Source organism: Podarcis filfolensis (assembly GCF_964270895.1).
Source record: "Podarcis filfolensis genome assembly, chromosome: 10".
Lineage (NCBI taxonomy): Eukaryota > Metazoa > Chordata > Lepidosauria > Squamata > Lacertidae > Podarcis > Podarcis filfolensis.
In genome coordinates this window covers 22,313,441-22,332,000 of record NC_139612.1, presented here as the reverse complement: position 1 = coordinate 22,332,000, position 18,560 = coordinate 22,313,441, and the positions used below count along the sequence as shown (strand labels likewise).

The window sequence follows — 18,560 nt, the reverse complement described above, 5'->3', positions numbered from 1 at the left end:
CTGACATTTAACACCAAACCTTCCTAATCCCAATTTAATGAGTTAAGTCCATTGCTAACTGAGAGGTATCGTGAAGAGGAGGCCACACAGAGGGTGCATGAGCAAGAACTTCAGTGAAAATGGTTTATGGAGGGAAAGCCATGCGGCAGGCTGCTGCTAGGAATGTATACCATAATTGAAGCTAAAAACACAGTGCCCGAAAGCTGTCAGCAAAGTCACAACACTACACTCCTAGAGGGTTACTAGCACCAGTGCTTGGGGGGTGGGACGCAGGGGTACACATACCCCTAAACATTTTGTGAATCTAAGTTTGGCCTCATGGAGGGACAGTATTTCAATATGTGTAGGAAAATGAGAATACCCCTAAACATATTTTTTTTGGGGGGGTGGAAGCACTGACTAGCACAGTACTTCAGGAAGTCAAGTGGCAAATTTTCAATTTTGGATTTGTTTTGGCTTGAGAAGCTATGGAACATACAAGCACTGTCTTCTAAATAATATTGTTTTCTTAATTTAATATATATGTAAGCCATGCATGTCTTCCCTGTGTTGCATATTTGCAAAAGGCACATTTGGTTTTCCAGATTTTTCTGCATTTTATACTCGGGGAAAACTAGTAATGATGTGTGTGAGAGAGAGTGGTGGGTGGAGAATGTGCATGTGTAGTGTTCTGGAATCTCTACAGTGCATCAGACACATTATCTCAATAATGCCCTGTGAAGTAAAGGTAAAGGGACGCCTGACCGTTAGGTCCAGTCGCGAACGACTCTGAGGTTGCGGCGCTCATCTCGCTTTACTGGCCGAGGGAGCCAGCGTACAGCTTCCAGGTCATGTGGCCAGCATGACTAAGTTTACCTTCCCACTGGAGCGGTACCTATTTATCTACTTGCACTTGACGTGCTTTCGAACTGCTAGGTGGGCAGGAGCTGGGACCGAACTAGACAGGAGCTCACCCCATTGCGGGGATTCGAACCGCCGACCTTCCGATCAGCAAGCCCTAGGCTCTGTGGTTTAGACCACAGCGCCACCCATGTCCTACGCCCTGTGAGGTAGGTCAGCATTATTATTTGCATATTGCTGCCCGGAGGCTGAGATAGTGACATTCCAAAATAAATATAATATCAGGTTCACAGCTGAGGCAAAAATTGAACTGGGGATATGGTACTGTTGTAAGTTGTCATCTGAACAAGTAAAAAAAAATGAAGCATAAATGGAGTTTTGCCGGCAGAGAATATGTCTATTTTGAAACACTGACATCAGCCAACTTTGCTAGGTTTAGGGCTAATTTGCATTACTATTGTTATTAAAAACTATAAATTGCTTGCTCAAGAAATTATCCAAGAGATGTACAGAAGTAGGTATGTTGGCTGCATTCTCCATCCATATTCCCTGCAACTGACTGCTAGCCTCTGGGATGAGCTTGCTGCATGTTTTGAGATCTGCATCTCCTTCCTCTTTGCCCCGCAGGGAACAGTTGTGTAAAACAGCAGCAAATGTTCTTGCTACTATGAAGTGCAGATCAGCCCTTAGGTAGTTTTTGCACCTGAAGCAGAAAGTCAAAATGATACATCCACTGTTAATGGCAAGCTGAGTCAGAGGCAAGAGACTGGAAAATGTCTGGAATCTGTGGAGCTTACAACCCTCTCTCTATAATGCAAAATCCACACGCCAAGCATGACCACCCTGAATGTTGGGAATGTTTAGAGGCAACTATAGATTTTGAAATCACTTATCTCAGGAGCGCTGTTTTGTTTTGTGATACCTGTCTCATCTCGTCTTACCACACCCAATTAATTGCCTGTGGAGGTAAATAAATGCTTTCCACCCTCTTTCACCATTGTGTTGGTCAATTCTATGCAGTTTTTAAAAGATTTATATTGCACAGTGCCTTGTCATTCCCACTCTACCACCATCCCGGGCAATACAGAAGCAGAAAAAGAAATGCAATTAACAAGTATTGGATTAATGGTCACAGCGTTAGCCAAAGGTTTTGGTTTTCACATTGCTCTGCTGGTTCTCTTTCAGACTCCAGCAGGGAGCTTGAGGGGATTAAAGTACACAGTAATTTCATTAATCTATCAAGTAACCAGCGGACACATACACACCACCACACAGTTAGCGCACACAAACACACACCCCACTATGTGCATGTTCAGCACAAGCCAGAAGCGGCTCTACATGCATTCTGAAATATGCAGATATAGCTACTGTACAAGAGAGGGGACCTTGGCTAGTCAGGTATGGAAGAACACTACACAGGTATAGTACTTCCCCCTTCTGACACACACTAAATGCACAGGCAGCAGGGGGCCAGGGCTAACTCAAGTGTCCTCACAGCCTCCCCCAAGGAACCCCCTTGTTCCTTTGACATCATGAGATCTTGGCTGTGTACATGCCATATCTTTAAAGCTTGATCGAAACACATTCATTCCCTCCAAGAATTCTGGGCACTGCAGTTTGCCCTCACAGAGTTAAAACTCCCAGCAACCCTTAACAAACTACAGTGCCCAGAATTCTTTGAGGGAATGAATGTGCTTCAAACATGCTTTGAAGGTATAGTGTGTTTACTCACCCTATTTCTGTCCACTTTTCTGTAAGGATCACAGCTACTGGGTGATGTTTCTAGGCTAGGAGTTAGGCCACAAACTTGAATATGCTTATAGCAGAATATGCTTACTTATACAAACAATTTTTTGTTGACCTTGTGGTTGAGCAAGCTCAAAGTATGGCTTTCCCATAGTCTATGGATATGTGTACACAATCAATTTTGTTGTGAGAATTATCTAACTAAGAGATTGAGGTTTTCTGTGCTGAATCTCCACTAAGATGGACTGGAGTAAATCCCGTAATCTAGGTCCAGAATTGCAAAACATCTCCTTGCCTTTATCTGCTGATTGTAAAAGCTGCAGCTTTCTGCAGCCTTGTTTCACTCACCTTCTTCATCAGTTGGAAAGAAGTTGTGTGACAATAGGATGTGGTGCGGCCAAGTTTTACATATTGATTAACATTAACTAACCAGCTCCTTGGGTTTAGGTTTCTGGTGAATTTTACATAAGGTGTCAGTTGATGTAAAAATGTAAAAATGTACATTCCACATAAACCAGGGGTGACCAATATGCTAAGATGTTGTTGGGTCCCATCAGTCCCAACCAACATGACCAGTCATAGAACTGTACAGTTGGAAAGAACTCCAAGAAACAAGAAGTCTAGCTCCCTGCAATTCAGGAATCTCAACTAAAGCATCCATGACAGATGGCTATCCAAGCTCTGCTTTAAAAGGAAAGCCCACAACCTCCCTAGGGAGCCCATTCTTACTGCCAGAAAGTTCACACCGATGTTTAGTTATAATTTGCTTTCTTGTAACTTGAATCCATTGGTTTTAGTCCTACCCTCTGGAGCAAGAGAACACAAGCTTGTAGTCCAGCAACATCTGAATGGCACCATGTCGGCTACACCTGACCTGAAGTACATATATTGCACCTTCCTTCAGAAAAAAAGTTAGCAAGTATTTTTAAAGTTTGGAGAAATGCAAACCTAGCAGATGGCTGTGGAACTGGCTTATAACCAGCCTTCTCTTGGAGAGGAGCCTTCCTAATAAAAACAAATGTAATCCTAAACCTTTCAACCAGCTGAGCAGTATGTAGAATCCTTTTTATGTTCAGGGAAGATAGCTGCTTTTTGTATATAAAATACAACAACAGCCTGTGGCTTGCAGATTAAACAGGAACATCCTCTACTTACGGATCAAAGGATAAACGAACTTGACCATTTTTCAATGTGGTTGTGCATTGTTTGGCACCTGACTGGCTCTGACTTGCCCATTTTTCACCAGTTAGGAATTCAGAAATACGACATACAGGTCAAGTGAGGGGAATTGGAGGTTGTGAATTCCTGTGTTTTTGTCCCTTAACTTGCCCCACTGGTAAATTAAAGAAGTCGAGATCAAGTGCCAACATACCACTACTGGTTTTAATTGGTCTTCACCACAGAAAGCAACCAAGCAGCATGAAGCAGCCCCACCCCCTCAAAGTTCCAAAGCAAATTGTATTGGGATGTAAATTCAGAATTTTGCCTTTAGGTGTGGTTATTCCTCATGCTCCAGAAAAGATCATAGGTGAGATCAGAAGTTGTTATAATTATGAAAATAACAACAAATCTGCTACTGAATGCTTGCAGTATGTTTCTGCATGAGCTCAGACAGAGAAACAAACTCCTTTTTAGTGACTGAACAGGAATTTTACATTGAGAGATTTGCACTCCACACATGCTCAGAATCAGTATGTCATATTTTATAGGGTTGAGGACTACAACTACTATTACCGCTAAATCGAGGGCTAGACACTTTACAGGTCAGAAACATTTATTTCTGCTTAATAAATGCACTTTTAAGTCCTTAGCGCTCTTTACAGTAGTTCACACTGAGAGAGGACTTTAGTTGAGGACATAAACTTTGTAACTGTTGGAGATGAATTAATAGGAAAATAATCAGACTTGCTTGTTTAGGGGCTGTTTGAATTGACTGAACATGGAGTCTGATAGATTTCCTCTGAACCAGGAGACACGGCTAAAATAGCATGTATGTCTGTAGTAACTTTAGTAAAGTTTAGGTCTACAGACAACTCAGGTAGCTGTCAAGCAATCCTATACATGTCTACTCAGAAGTCCCATTGAGCTCAACAAGGTGTACTCCCAGAAAAGTGAGTACAATATTACAAGCTGAATGGAATCAAGTAAGACAAAACTCCCAAATGCATAACTGGGTGATACCTAGAACCAAAATGTTAGTTGGCAAACTCTGGTTGACATCATAGGGGCCAGGATCCCCATACTTTAGTGTGTGTAGCCACAGAGACTACCAGTGGCAAGGCTAGACCAGTGTTTCCCAACCTTGGGCCTCCAGATGTTTTTGGCCTACAACTCCCATCATCCCTAGCTAGCAAGACCAGTGGTCAGGGATGATGGGAATTGTAGTTCAAAAACAGCTGGAGGCCCAAGGTTGGGAAACACTGGGCTAGACCACACAGCCCCACAACCCTTGCCCCCCACCATCAGTAACAGGGTGCAAATTCTTTTTTAAAAGGGTACATAACCATACCCCTGCAGTGCTCGTTCATTTAAATATAATAGAAGTTCAGTCCTCTACATTCTTCTGTCTTCCTCAGAGAATGTCCCCTACAATGCTTCTGTCCTCTACAATGCTTCTGTCTGCCTCAGAGAATGTACAGTAAAAGAGAGCCTAGAAAATGTTTATGTCCTTTGTTTTTATACTTGTAGGCTGCTTCGAAACCTATTTTGGCATTGGGTGGTATATAAATTAATAAATAATAATAAAGGGTGGGGGTGACAATATTGAACATGGTTCTCTGGGTATGCAGAGGGACAAGGTTATGAAATCCTATTCATAAATGTGCACAGACAGCACAAAAAGTAAGTCAGACCCTCTTAAGCAATTCTCAGAGAAGCACTAGCAGACTTTAGTTATTTTTTATGAACACAGAGCCAGATAAGTGAAAAACAGGGTCCTATCTCAGAAGGCTAACAGTTCTCAGAAGGAAGATAAGGAAGAGATAGGTGCGAAGCCAGAATCTATACAAAAGTCATGTTGATGAAGCAGTGGAGGGTAAGCTGAGGTGAGGTTAAGGGAAAACATTGCTGCAGAAGATGGAAGTTTTAAGGAAAGACTTGAAAGGGAAGCCCTAGCAATAGAAACCGGATCGGGGCCTAATGCCCATGCATCTTCACGAGGCTGCTTTTATTTCCATCTGCATCACTTTCTTAACTTCCATCTGTTTCAGGCACGTCAAGAAAGAAATTAAGCAGCTGCACAAACTGAGGCCATGAAGACAGAAGAGTAATGCACTTCTAAAGACATTTACTTCTTAAAAGCAAATTCATACTAAGATTTGTTGCCACTCACTTTCAAGTAGGTGCCAGTGGCGTAGGAAGGGGGGTGTGGTGGGTGCGGGTCGGCCCAGGTGTCATCGCTGAGGGGGGGTGACAAAATGGCAAAAATATGTGTTTTTAAAATAAATAAATAAAAAATGGGCTCACGACACTTGTTTTTTAAAAAATAACTCCTACACTCAGCGCACCCCATTCCTATGCCACAAGTAGCTAGGTGAGGTGGGGGGCACTGGGTGCCTGCAGTGTGTCTGAGCCATGTGTTCCTCCAGAGGGGGAGGCAGTGGGCAGACAGCCTGCAAGCTCCGCCCTGCTTTTTCAAGCAGCACAGGGCTTGCGTCTGCCCACCGCCTCAGCCACCCTACAGCTGAAGGGGAGGCTGCAGAGAGGTTCCACGCAGTGCGCCCTGCCTTGGCTCACCCCGCCTCCATGGGTGGCTCACTCCGCACCCGGCTGTAGGACACGCACATCGCACTGGGCACCCGAGCAGCTAGCTATGCCACTGGTAGGTGCAGGGCTTCATATGAGTTGGAGTCTGCCAAACCTAAGCTGCTGGGCCTGTTTTCAGTGCCACAGCTCAGTCTCGAACCTAAGAAATAATAAGAGTGCCTCTGAGCACATTCAGAGTGTTTTCCTAACAGCATTTACTAATACAGTCATACCTCAGGTTACAGACCCTTCAGGTTGCGCGTTTTCGGGATGCGCACTGCGCCGAACCTGGAAGTACTGGAATGGGTTACTTCCGGGTTTCGGCACTCACACATGCGCAGAAGCACTAAATCGCGCTTTGCACATGCGCAGAAGCACCAAATCATGACCCGCGCATGCGCAGACGCGGGGCTGCGGGTTGCGAACGCTGCGGGTTGCGAACGTGCCTCCCGCACGGATCACGTTCGCAACCCGAGCATCCCCTGTATATATGTGATAAGAAGCATTTACACTCCTCTGACTATCTTTTTCAGGTTTTTTTCTCATTTCCCAATAAGAATAACATGTCATGCATCTGATGCTATGGGCTTTAGTCCATGGAAGTTATTTATTTTGCTTAAATTATTTTGGTGCTGCCTTTCAGGATCATAAGATCTTGCCACAGAGAAGCATAGATTTAAAAATTCTGTAAAACCACTACAGCCGACCCCTTGTTCCCAACACATGAGTTTTGGGTGTTGTTGTTGTACTTACCAGGTGTAGTGGTACAGCTGCTGTTTAATCCAATATTTTTAAGAGTGAATCTGTAGCTGATTATCTGCATCTTTGGTCACACATCGCCACAATTAGAGAGTGGGTGTAAGGTTTTCTTTTCCATAGTCATAGTGGGTTGTGTCCAAATTGAGAAAAGTACCATGGCTGTAGACATGTAGCCACCTGTTCCTTCAGCCAGTAAATGTTTGAGTTATGACTATGCACAAGGGAATACCCTTTTTGCAGATTATTATTATTATTATTATTAGCCTAGTATTCCAGAATTCTAATCTTGCGGGGCTATAGACTAGAAAAGGAACTACGCATTGGCCTGAGTTATGGCAAACCTGGCTATTGTTATGAAACTTTGCTTGCAGCTAACGATTACTGCCACGGGCAGGACTTTGACTTGGTACTTTGACTTGGGAGTGAGTGGCGCTGTGGTCTAAGCCACTGAGCCTCTTGGGTTTGCAGATCGGAAGGTTGGCAGTTCGAATCTGTGCGACGGCATGAGCTCCCATTGCTCTGACCCAGCTCCGGCCAACCTAGCAGTTCAAAAGCACACCTGTGCAAATAAACAGGTACCGCTGAAGTGGGAAGGTAAATGGCGTTTCCGTGCGCTCTGGCTTCCATCATGGTGTTCCATTGTGCCAGAAGCGGTTTAGTCCTGCTGGCCACATGGCCCGGAAAGCTGTCTGTGGACAAACGCCAGCTCCTTCGGCTTGAAAGTGAGATGAGCGCCACAAACCCTTTGACTGGACTTAACTGTCCAGGAGTCCTTTACCTTTACCTTTTACCTGACTTGGTACCATCATCTCAACCTGTCTCCTCCTGAGCTGGACTTACACACTAACAGAGGGAAGTGCTGAGATGTCCAAGAAAAGCAACAGAGTTGGCACTCTGCTCCCTCTGTTTCCCTGCCTTATGTCTTCCACCAGAGTGACCAAAGCTGTTTCTGACCCATGGGCAGGTGAAGGGCTTTTTTCAGCTGGAACTTGCCGGAACTCAGTTCCTGCACCTCTCAGGTGGGCTCCATTGCCATTATAAGAGAACAAAGGAGGTGTTCATGGTGAGTTCCGGCACCTCTTTTTCTAGAAAAATGGCGCTGGGCTGGCCCAGGTGAAATGCCAGTCTGCAATGCACCTGACTGACCAGTACCTTTGAAAAATGCTGGACGTTGCCATCACTGCCCCCACTACCTCCAGTGGTGACATGGGGTGTGTGACACACACACACCCCAAAAAACCCACATTTTCTCTGAGGTAAGCCCCATTGATTCTGATGGAGTTAACGTCAAAAGAAGCATTGCTTAATATTTCAGCCTGGTTTAAAATTCCCCGTGTGTGTCTAACTGGTCTGCGAAAAATAAATGTGCTTTCCCTCAGGGGTAACCACAGGGGTCCAGCGATGAAAAGAGGGGCTCTGCTTTTGGCGGGAAGCGAAAGAGCGCGCGCAGTCGCCCCTTTAGCGCTGGCCAAGTCTCCCTTTGCAAACGAGGCCCCGAGAAAGGTCGCTCGAGGTGGCCTCCTGGCTTCTCCCAAATGTTGCCTCAGAGGAGAGTGTCGGGTCTGAGCATGCGCGGGAGCCAGGCGGGCACCATCGGCCGCTTTCCAGTGTCTGCCGCTAAGCGCTGCTTTTTTTTTTTCACTCCAGCCTCGCTGGTGGCTTACGGGAGCGGCGGCGGCGCAGCTTGCCGTGGGCTTCTCCGGGGCGTGGTCTCGGGCTTTGCCCACTCCACCCAGCGACGCGATCCACGAGCACCCAAGGGTGGGGGAAAGAGGGGGACGTGGAGAGGTGGGGAGGAGGGGGGAGCTCCCCAGCCGCAGCCCAGGAAGACCTTCGGGACCCAGGCTGCCCCAGCGACCATGGGGCTGGAGAAAGAGAAAGCGGACACCAAGATCTTCATGGATGAATACGGCTTCAACCGAAGCAGCAGCCCCGCTCTGTCGGACGCGGAGAAGAGCCTGGAGAAAACCCCGGACAGGGACCCGCGCGGGATTAACACGCATCTGAAGGTGAGCGAGGGCGCCGGACTCGGGTTTGCTTTCCGCATCCACACGTTACCGTGTCCCTCCTCCACCTGTTTCTGCCGCTGCTTTGCATTGCAGCGATCGGGGCTCCCTCCCTGGGCCATGGACTGTTGATTCCATTTAAGGCGATTTCAACCCAGCCAAAGAGTTACAAGTCACCGTATTTTTTATTTTCTCTTTCCGGAGGTTGGAGGGGTAGCATGTCTTGTGGTGGTCCTACTACTACTACTACTACTACTACTACTACTATACGTTGGTACTTGTGCCGATCGACTTAAAATGGATCGGAATTGCATTTCCACGTTCTCTGCGGTGCATTAAAAAAAAAACTAGATCCATTTCAGGACATTTGAGTCGAAAGCGTGTGCCTGTTTGATTCAGCAGGATTCTTTCAGAACTGTAACAAAAGCAGCAGTTTAGCTTTGTGTTGGTTGCCCACTCGTCTCCCCCTCCCTTTGCATAACTGTCCTTGTTGCGTTTCAAAACAGAGGCTTATGTCGCTGCTTGCTTGTTGTGTCTCTCGTTCCAGCTGGGATTTGCGGATGTGATTGCGGAGCCGCCGTCCACGCACTCCTTCGACAAAGTCTGGATCTGCAGCCACGCACTCTTCGAGCTCAGCAAATACCTGATCTATAAGATTCTGACGCTCTTCCTTGCGGTCCCCTTGGCCTTTGTGGCAGGGATCATCTTTGCTGTGCTCAGCTGTCTGCACATCTGGTAAGAACCCAGCTTCTTCTGTCTGCTGACATTTTTAACATTATCCCCTGTATGCCATATAGAAATAGAATTATGAGGAACAATCTTTCATGCTTCTCCTAGGAGTTCTACTCCTCGCCACCTCTTCAGCTGGTAATTTTAGGGCCACTATTAATTATTTTATGTTAGTTTTGGGTAGCATTCTGACAGCTTCTGGATCCAATGGGAACTTACTTAAATGTGTGCAAAAGATTGCATTTTTAAAGTCCTCCTTTCCTTTGCACCACAACTGGAGTTGACCTTGCTCAGAAGTAAGACCAGGCCCATCCATTCCCATTGTTTTATTTCTGCACCTGATGGCAGAAATGTGCAGACTTGACCCACTAAAAAGCATTGCTTTTGATGTGACAGCGGGTGACATGTTCTATCTTTGATGGCCATTCACACATACAGATTGTTTCAGCTGCAGCCATCAGGTGGTGAGCAGGCACATGTGAACCAGCCCTGTGTCCATGCACATAATGGGATGTCAGCGGAATTCTGCATCCTACCACACATGCCTAATCTTTTCATCAAAGTACCTCTCTTAAGAAGGTCCCTGTTCTTCCCATTTTACAGATGGGCTTCTGAGGCAAAGAGATAACTTGCCTGGAGCCGTCAGGTAAGGTTGATTCTGACGCAGGCCCGACAGGTTGGGATGCTACAGTGCTTGTTATGCATGTGAGCCCCAATCCTCCAAATAGATATGTATTTGGGAGGCAGTAATATGCACATTAAGAGTACCAGCCTCTCCATTCTGGCTTGGAATGGCTAGGAGCCTGCCCACCTGTCCCCACGCTTCCTGGGCTGCTCCTCCACTTCTCCAGGTGGTGGGGAGGGTGGAATGCTGATACATTTCCTTGCCGTGGGCACAAGGAAGCTTAGGTGTGTGTCTGTGCCAGTCTCACCAACAACTGAGGTGATTTCCGCACTTCTGGCAATTCCCTCACTGCAAGAAGCCAAGTTACAGGGAACCAGGCAGAGGGCCTTCTCGGTAGTGGCACCCGCCCTGTGGAACACTCTCCCACCAGATGTCAAAGAGAAGAAAAACTATCAGGCTTTTAGAAGACATCTGAAGGCAGCCCTGTTTAGGGAAGCTTTTAATGCTTAATAGACCACTGTATTTTAATACTTTGTTGGAAGCTGCCCCGAGTGGCTGGGGAAACCCAGCCAGATGGGTGAGGTATAAATAAATTATTATTATTATTATTATTATTATTATTATTATTATTATTATTACTACTACTACTACTACTACTACTACTACTAAAGTGCCAGAAAAACCAGGAGGTGAAACAGGAAGTACTTCATATGCAGAGGCATTATGAGAGTTCCAGGACACATTCCGGCCAGGCAAAAATGCTCAGTTCTGAGTGCCATGTGAAGAGACCCATGGCTGTGTCAGATTCCTGCATCTGAGGTTCCCCACCACCTCTGTGCTAGGTATTTGTCATTCCAGATTTTTGAGCTGCTGTCTCAAGATTCGTGCTGTGCTTCCCGTCTTGATCCCATGAGTCCATTTTAGCTTGCAGGATCCATTGCAGGGTGATACCTGAGCTGACTCAGCATGTCTGGTACCTGCAAAAGCACCACAATAGCTAAAGAAAACTGAGAGCATCCTGTGTGTTTCTGGCTGAGCTGTGGCCTGTCCCATGCTGACCTAGTTCCTTGCTTGATTATTTGCTCGTTGAAATGTATCATTTCTTACTTTGATTTGATTTTATGGACCTTCTGGACACATTAAATGGGATTACACTGAATCAAAGTGCTCGGCCCATTGAGCCCTCTGTTGTCTACTCTGGCTGGCAACCGCTGTCCAGGGTCTCAGGCAGCCCTCTATCCCATCATGTTCCACCTGATCCTTTCGCACTGCAATGGGGAACCTGTGGCCCACTGGCAGCATTTGCCATAATTTTGCACAGCTCAAAGAGATGGGGTGGCACAGAGATAGATTGGGGGGTAGAGGGAAAAGAGGAAGAGAGAGGTAGACAATGCTGCAATGCTGCTGACTCCACCCACTTTTGGCTATGGCTCCACCCACCATGAGTTGACTTTTCCCATGGCTCAACAGCCCTTTGTAGGAAAGGATTCCCCGGCCTGCTTTCACTTGAGAAGCTGGAAATGAACATTGGGGACTTTTGCAAGTAATGTGTGTGCTCTACCACTGAAGTACAGCCCCCGCTCCACATAATTGGGACTGCATTTTCTAGTTGTAACCCTCTTTGAAATCGATCACTGTTTTATGTGTCTCCCCACACTGAGAAAGGAATCAAGAGTGCGATATTACAACTGGGGAGATTCATAAATTCATACTGATGCTCTTGTTCACAGTAATCAACATTTGACAGAAAGAATTCGGAGGCACGTATCGTCTGTATTTTGTAAGGGAGAGGCTTTGGGTCAGGGTTAACAACTATCAGAAATGAAAGCATAGAGCAAAATCGTATGAAAGGGCATCTGTTGCTTGTGCCAAGTATTTGCTAAATGAAAACCTATACCCTTGAGAGAAACACCATGCCATTGCTGATGCCCCATCACTTTGGTGCTACCGAAGAGACAATTGAAACAAAATATTTTAAAAGCGCATATTCGAAATCTTATTCAGTTTCATTTCAAAAGGTCACATCCCTCCCACCCAGCCATAACTGTGTACCCAACTATATTGACACAACCTTGGTCAAATGGCAGTGTTTAACCCAACTTGCATGCTTGAAACTCCCCCTGCCCATTTTATTCTAACAACAACCCAGTGAGGTAGATTAGGCTGAGAGGCAGTGACTGGCTCAGGGTCGCCCAGGGAACTTGGTGGCTGAGAAGAGGGGACTTGAAACCCTTGGCTTGTCCACACCAGAGTTTACCGTGTGATTGCCGCTATTCATCTTCCCATTTAATTTGCATCGTCCCCATGACATTACCCTCAAAACACCACCAATGATTACACTTCCCCCCTGTGAATTTGGGTTTATCCAATAGGGGGATCATCCAATAAATGGGAGGAAATTGGGCTGCACTCAGGGTCACAGGCAATTAGTTTCAGTGTTTTAGGGTGAGTGGCTTTCTGCTTCTCTTTTGATCCCCAAAAACTGTGCAAGGGCAGACATGTGGATGAGAGGCTGCTTGCTCTTTCCACCAACCACTCCACGTTGGATGATGCTCTGAAGGAGGAGTACGGGCCATACTTGTACTTCTCTGCAGAATCAGGAGCCCTGAAGACACAAGGCTCAACCTTTGCCTAATATGTGGAGCTAGAGGTGTGTGTGGATTGGTGCAGGGTGAGGCCAGGAGGCAATTCCCACCCCCCAATAGGCCCAAATTGCTTGCCAGGATCAAATTTGGCTTTTATTACAAAGTACAAAAATTAAACAAGCATTATTTCATTTTATTGTTAAACACCTTAAAATACATTGAAAAACCTTTCAGGTGGCTTGTGTATGGATCAATCATCCTGATTTGAGAATGGTGGCTATTTACTGATGTGCTGATTTGCTTGAGGGGAGGTTACCCCACACTTTCCAGGGTGTGTTCCCATCACTTTCCTTATTGCAAAAAGTCTGATCTTCTGGGGAAGCAGATGTGTTGCACAAGGCCTGCCAATCAACTATCGTTGTGCAACCCAAATTTGCTGGTATGTGATTGACTCCTGCTCCCAAATAGCAACAGGCTTGAAGCACCCTGGGAGAATCCTTGCCTGGTGCCAAAATGAGGTTGGTGCCAGCAAGGCCTCCCTAAGGAGGAAATTCCACAGGTGGAGGGGCCACTACCGAGAAGGCTCTGTCTGTGGTTGCCACCAGATGTGGGAACACTAAGACAAAAGCTTCTGAAGATGACTTGGATACACAGGCAAATTGGAATACATTTGATTGGGGTTCTTTGGTGCATTTGATATACAATTCAAACATCTGAAAAGCTAAAAGAGAAAAGACTTAGATCAATTTATTATTTTTTTCATAACAATGTCACTTAATGTCTTCCTGGTTTTCACCCTACAACGCCCCTGAAGAATGTACTCTCATTTCAGCTGTGCTTGTAAAAAAATAAAAAATAAAAAATTCTAAAGGTGGAGTCAGGTGGGTGGAAATGTTGGGCCATTGTTCTTTTTTCCTGTGGAATCCCTTTGGTTTGGGAGCATGTAATTCTTGCTTGTTTTGAGGGCAGGGTAGTGAATTCCTCTCGAACACTCCCAGTGCCCTTTGGGAAAGAGCCAAAGCAACTCCACTGTGGGGGAGATTGCTAGATACCCTGGCCTTGGCCAGTTCCACAAGAGGCAGTTAATTCCAGCCACAATATTTTGTTTCTTCGGCCTGGAAAAGCGAGACCCTGTTATTAACCTGCCTCAGAACGATGTACGTTGGGAGGAACAACATTCTCCTGTGTGGAGAAGCGTTTTGGAAACCCTCCTTTAGGAAGCATTGCTGAAGTGCCAAGAGAGAGGAGTTGTTGCAGTGTTAGCATGCCAAAAATTTGCACAAGAGCTTGACCTCGCATTCCTTCAGCACCCAGAACTCTCTGTGACTAGAGAAGCAGTTGAGTTGCAGATCCACAGTGGAGGGCAGGGTGTTTTACCTCTCTGTGGTCTAAATTTTGCACCTCTCTCCATCCACAGACAAGCCTTGTTACATTGGGAACAGAATTAGGTTTTGTTTTGGGGGCAGGATACAGTAGCATGCTTTTAAAAAAAGTGCTACTGTTACTGTTTTAGCATTCCTTGAACCTTTCCCCTCTGGCAGGTTTAGTTACATTGGTGGCCATAGTTACACTATCTGTTAGGTATGAAAGAACAATCTGAATCTGTGCCAGTACCAACCACCAGTTGAGTGAGCTGTTTGCAGGCTTGTTAAAAGGAAGGTTGCCTCTCCACATTCCTCTGTTGCTTTGAATGGATCTTTCTCCTTTCCTTTTGGCCGTAGACTTAAATCAAGGAAGAAATGTCAAGAAGCACATTACATGTCCTGCATGAGTATTTGCCTATGTGTTGCCTATGCGTTACTTCTGAGTAAACAACGGTAGCAAGCAACTGCAAAGCGGAAATTTGGGGGCTATGAAGATATTGTAGGCATTTGTCTTTTTGTGGATTTCTCTGTAAATCCAGCTTTGTGTTGGAGTGCTAGAATTCAGCCACGCCCAGGATTTCTCAAACCATACCCTGAGCAAATGTGTTGGATCAATTTTGTGCATAATAACAATAATTCTATTTTTTTTTTATTTAACAAACCATGAGAATAGTAGAACTTAATGGCTGGTGTTTCAGAAAGTGTCATTCATTTAAACTTTCTCTTTTCTCTTTTCTAGGATTGTGGTTCCTTTCACAAAGTCCTGCCTTATGGCTTTGCCCTCTGTGCAAGCTGTATGGAAGAGCGTGACAGATGTTTTCATTGCACCGTTATATCACAGCGTAGGAAGGTGCTTTGCATCAGTCGACATACGCCTTGTCCAAGAGTGAACATCTGGGAACTAACGCTACTCTAGTCTTAAACAATGTTAAGCCTCCTTGCTGAATAATTCATTCCAAATTACTACTGTTTAAATGGCTGACTTTTTTTTTTTTACCTCTTCTTCCATCGGGGTTGCACTTTTCTGGAAACAAAACTTGCTTTGGGAATGGGGAAAAATTGTTAAGAAAAAATAATTCCATTTTCTAAATGAAAAATAACAGGCTGCATTTGACATCACTTTATTTTAATGGTACTATCATTGTCTGGTCCCCACAGATGTGTCATGGGGACTTACATGACCACATCACATATGCCTGCCCAGACATGTATTACTACAATGAATCCTAACTACAAGAAGTCACTGTGCACTGTATCAACTAAAACGGTATCTATTGTATTACCCAATTTCTTTGACAGCTAATACCTGGCCTATTTTATGCATGTTTTACTATACAGCTCACTCTCAGAATTCTAAATGTATCCAGAATATTGTTTGTTACTCCTGGGGGGGAAAATCTTCATCTGAATCCTAATTTAAGTCTTCTCTTTCAGCAACAGCTAGCACTCTATAAAACAAAGGTAAGGAACATCTGGCCCTCCAGCTGTTGCTGCACTAATCTACAGCTCCCATCATCTCTGACCATTGGTCATTCTAGTTGGGACTGATGAAGTCCAGCACTGTCTGGAGGACCGCGGGTTCTGCAAACATGTTCTAGAATCAATCAAGTCTACTTGCCATAAACCTAACAGCAATACTTGTAGTCTCTCAGATCCAGTGGCTTCCAGTGCACTAAGTGCACAGCTCAAGGCCAGATTGAGTCCGTCTGGGTGCCCTTGGTCATTAATGGGATCTAGGGACTTGGGCCATAGTTGGAGTCTCAAAAGCAGCAGGTAGGGAATCCATATTGGTCAGGCAAGGGCCTCGGCTAATGTTTATAGCAACTCATAAGCATTGCCAAATGCAGGGATCAATGCTGCACTTCCCTCCTCCCTTCCATGCTTAAAGAAAACCATTGGATGTCTGAAGACCTATTCCTTAGGAGTTCATTAGTCTCAGACTAATCTCAGACTCAAATAATGAGAATCCCAGTTCAGACACCGGAACCCCTGACAACATGGTGCTCAACCATGTTCCAAGATGCCCATGGAGGAATGCAGGCAACTGCTCTTTTTTGACCCAGTGAATTGAGAAGCTCATACATTATCTCTATATTTTGCATACATGGGATATGGGGTTCTCAACTGGGGTAACAAATCACACCACCCCTAAAGGGCTTTGCTGAAGATTGCCCTCTTATTGCCTCAGGGTGGTGGGTTACATTTATGTGGCATTTTCTTGATCATAGTGTAACTCTTGGGATTTTATGAGGTTCTTCTGCAGATGTGGACACAGTTCAGGATCCACAGAATTGTGTGCACAGATTTATACAATACTGTTGCATAAGGGAATTAAGTACTTGCCTACTATGCAAACCCGTAAGAATCAAAAGGAAGGGAGAAAGGTTACTTCAAAATTACGGTAACTGTTTGAAACAAGGTGTTAACTTGGGTAGAAAATCTTGATGCTTTTATTTAATGAAACTCTTTTGCTGTACATATTGTGTTTTTATGTAAATGGTATGTAACGAATTGCCTTGAAGTCTTATTTTTACAGTCTCCATATTCTTGCCAAGCTTTTATTTTAAAGAAGCAGGATGCGTCAGCCAATCACCTGCTCATCACTCTGTAAGTGCCATGCATACAAGTCCACAAAGGTTTCTTGAAGGGAGGAGCTACTGAACTGCCTTCTCCACAAGAACCTGAAGCAGAATCCTGTTGTGCCTGAGACAGTAGTAGAGCATTCCACATGGAAGTGGGTATTCTCTGCTTCTGATCTCCCCAGATTTCTTTCCAAAGAGGGCTGTGTGTGGTTGTAGATATATGACCTATGTTCCCCACTTGTGCAGTTTCTGTGCATGGAGATACTAGCATGAAATAATTTTGGGTGCCTGAGAATCTCTAGAGGGAGGCCAATGACCTTTTAAATGAGTGGGGTTTGTTGTCTAGATTTTGAACTGAAATGAAAATCACTGAAATTCTGATATGCAATTCATAAATACACCAAATACTTTGTATGATTCCACTTCGAGACCTAAATGCTATGTTCTAAGCTATGCCAAAGATTCTGAACAAAGACTCTGTATTTTCAGAGTATTTTTATTAAAATGGTATGTTGAACATTTGAGCTTTTCTGCCTTTGTTGTTTAGCAGCAACACTGTTTAATAATTTACATGATAAACATGTTCTCTTGCGGAAGAAAAGAGGTGCATTTAAAAATTCTGTTCTCAAATCTTTGCTGTCCCCAAGCTCATTGGCTCTCAGCCATGTTACTTGAAACCCTAATAACAAAGGTTATTTTCCATGCATTTAATGCAACTTCAATAAATAGTTTTATATGCATGCCGTGACCCAAGCAAATTGTACTTACTTTGAACTAAACTGATGTTGTATGAATAATATATATAAGCACAAAATAGTAGAGTAAAATTTATTTGGTGTTCTAAAAGACAAAGGTGCTATTACCGGAAGACATGGATTCCCACCCACCCCCCATTAAAAGTAAACACTTTTGAGTTCTTCTCCTTGGTCTAAACTAGAGCTGCACCACCATGTGCATCTACCTGCCAGTAAGTCTCATTTAACACAGTGGGATTTGGCTTGAAGTAAACATGCCTGTGATTGGGCTTCCCAATTGCAGTTCTACGCCTGTGTCCAGTTCCATATAATTTATTTATTAAATTGCTTTTTAAAAAAATAGAAATGTCTTAGCAATTCATATAAAAAAAATTCATATAAAAAAACAATTTAACGGGGTTTGCACACACATTCCAAATTATCAAGTGTATTTTAGCAACCATAAATATTTTCAGAGCAGAGCTACTGCCTGACTATTTTTCACACCCTTGTTCTCGAATTTCCAGGCAAAATTCAACCTTAAAACATGAAAACGTACAAAGAGCCTTGCTCGGTCAGCCCAGAAGCCCAGCTGGTCCTGTATCCTGTTCTCAGTGACCAACCAGGTGCTTATGGAGACTTTCAAGCTATAAAACCCATCACAGTTTGGGACTAGGGTGCTTGAAAGACTGCCTGTCTCCACATGTGCCTGCTTGTACAGTGAGATCTTGAACAGATGCCCTCCTTTGAGTGTCCCCACCTTCTGAGTTGTAACAGGAGCCTACCAGAGAAAAGGTTCTTAGAATAATAGAATTGTAGAGTTGGATGGGACCTGGAGGGTCATTC

General features: G+C 44.6%; 1 protein-coding gene across 1 annotated transcript; it reads left to right on the top strand.

Moving 5' to 3' along the window:
• Window positions 1-8,662: 8,662 nt before the first annotated feature.
• On the top strand, window positions 8,663-17,502 carry CAV2 (caveolin 2). Its single transcript, XM_083574709.1, has 3 exons — window positions 8,663-9,098; window positions 9,643-9,830; window positions 15,138-17,502. The coding sequence occupies exons 1-3, from the start codon at window positions 8,949-8,951 to the stop codon at window positions 15,286-15,288; spliced, it is 489 nt and encodes a 162-aa protein (XP_083430835.1). The 5' UTR covers window positions 8,663-8,948; the 3' UTR covers window positions 15,289-17,502.
• Window positions 17,503-18,560: the final 1,058 nt, after the last annotated feature.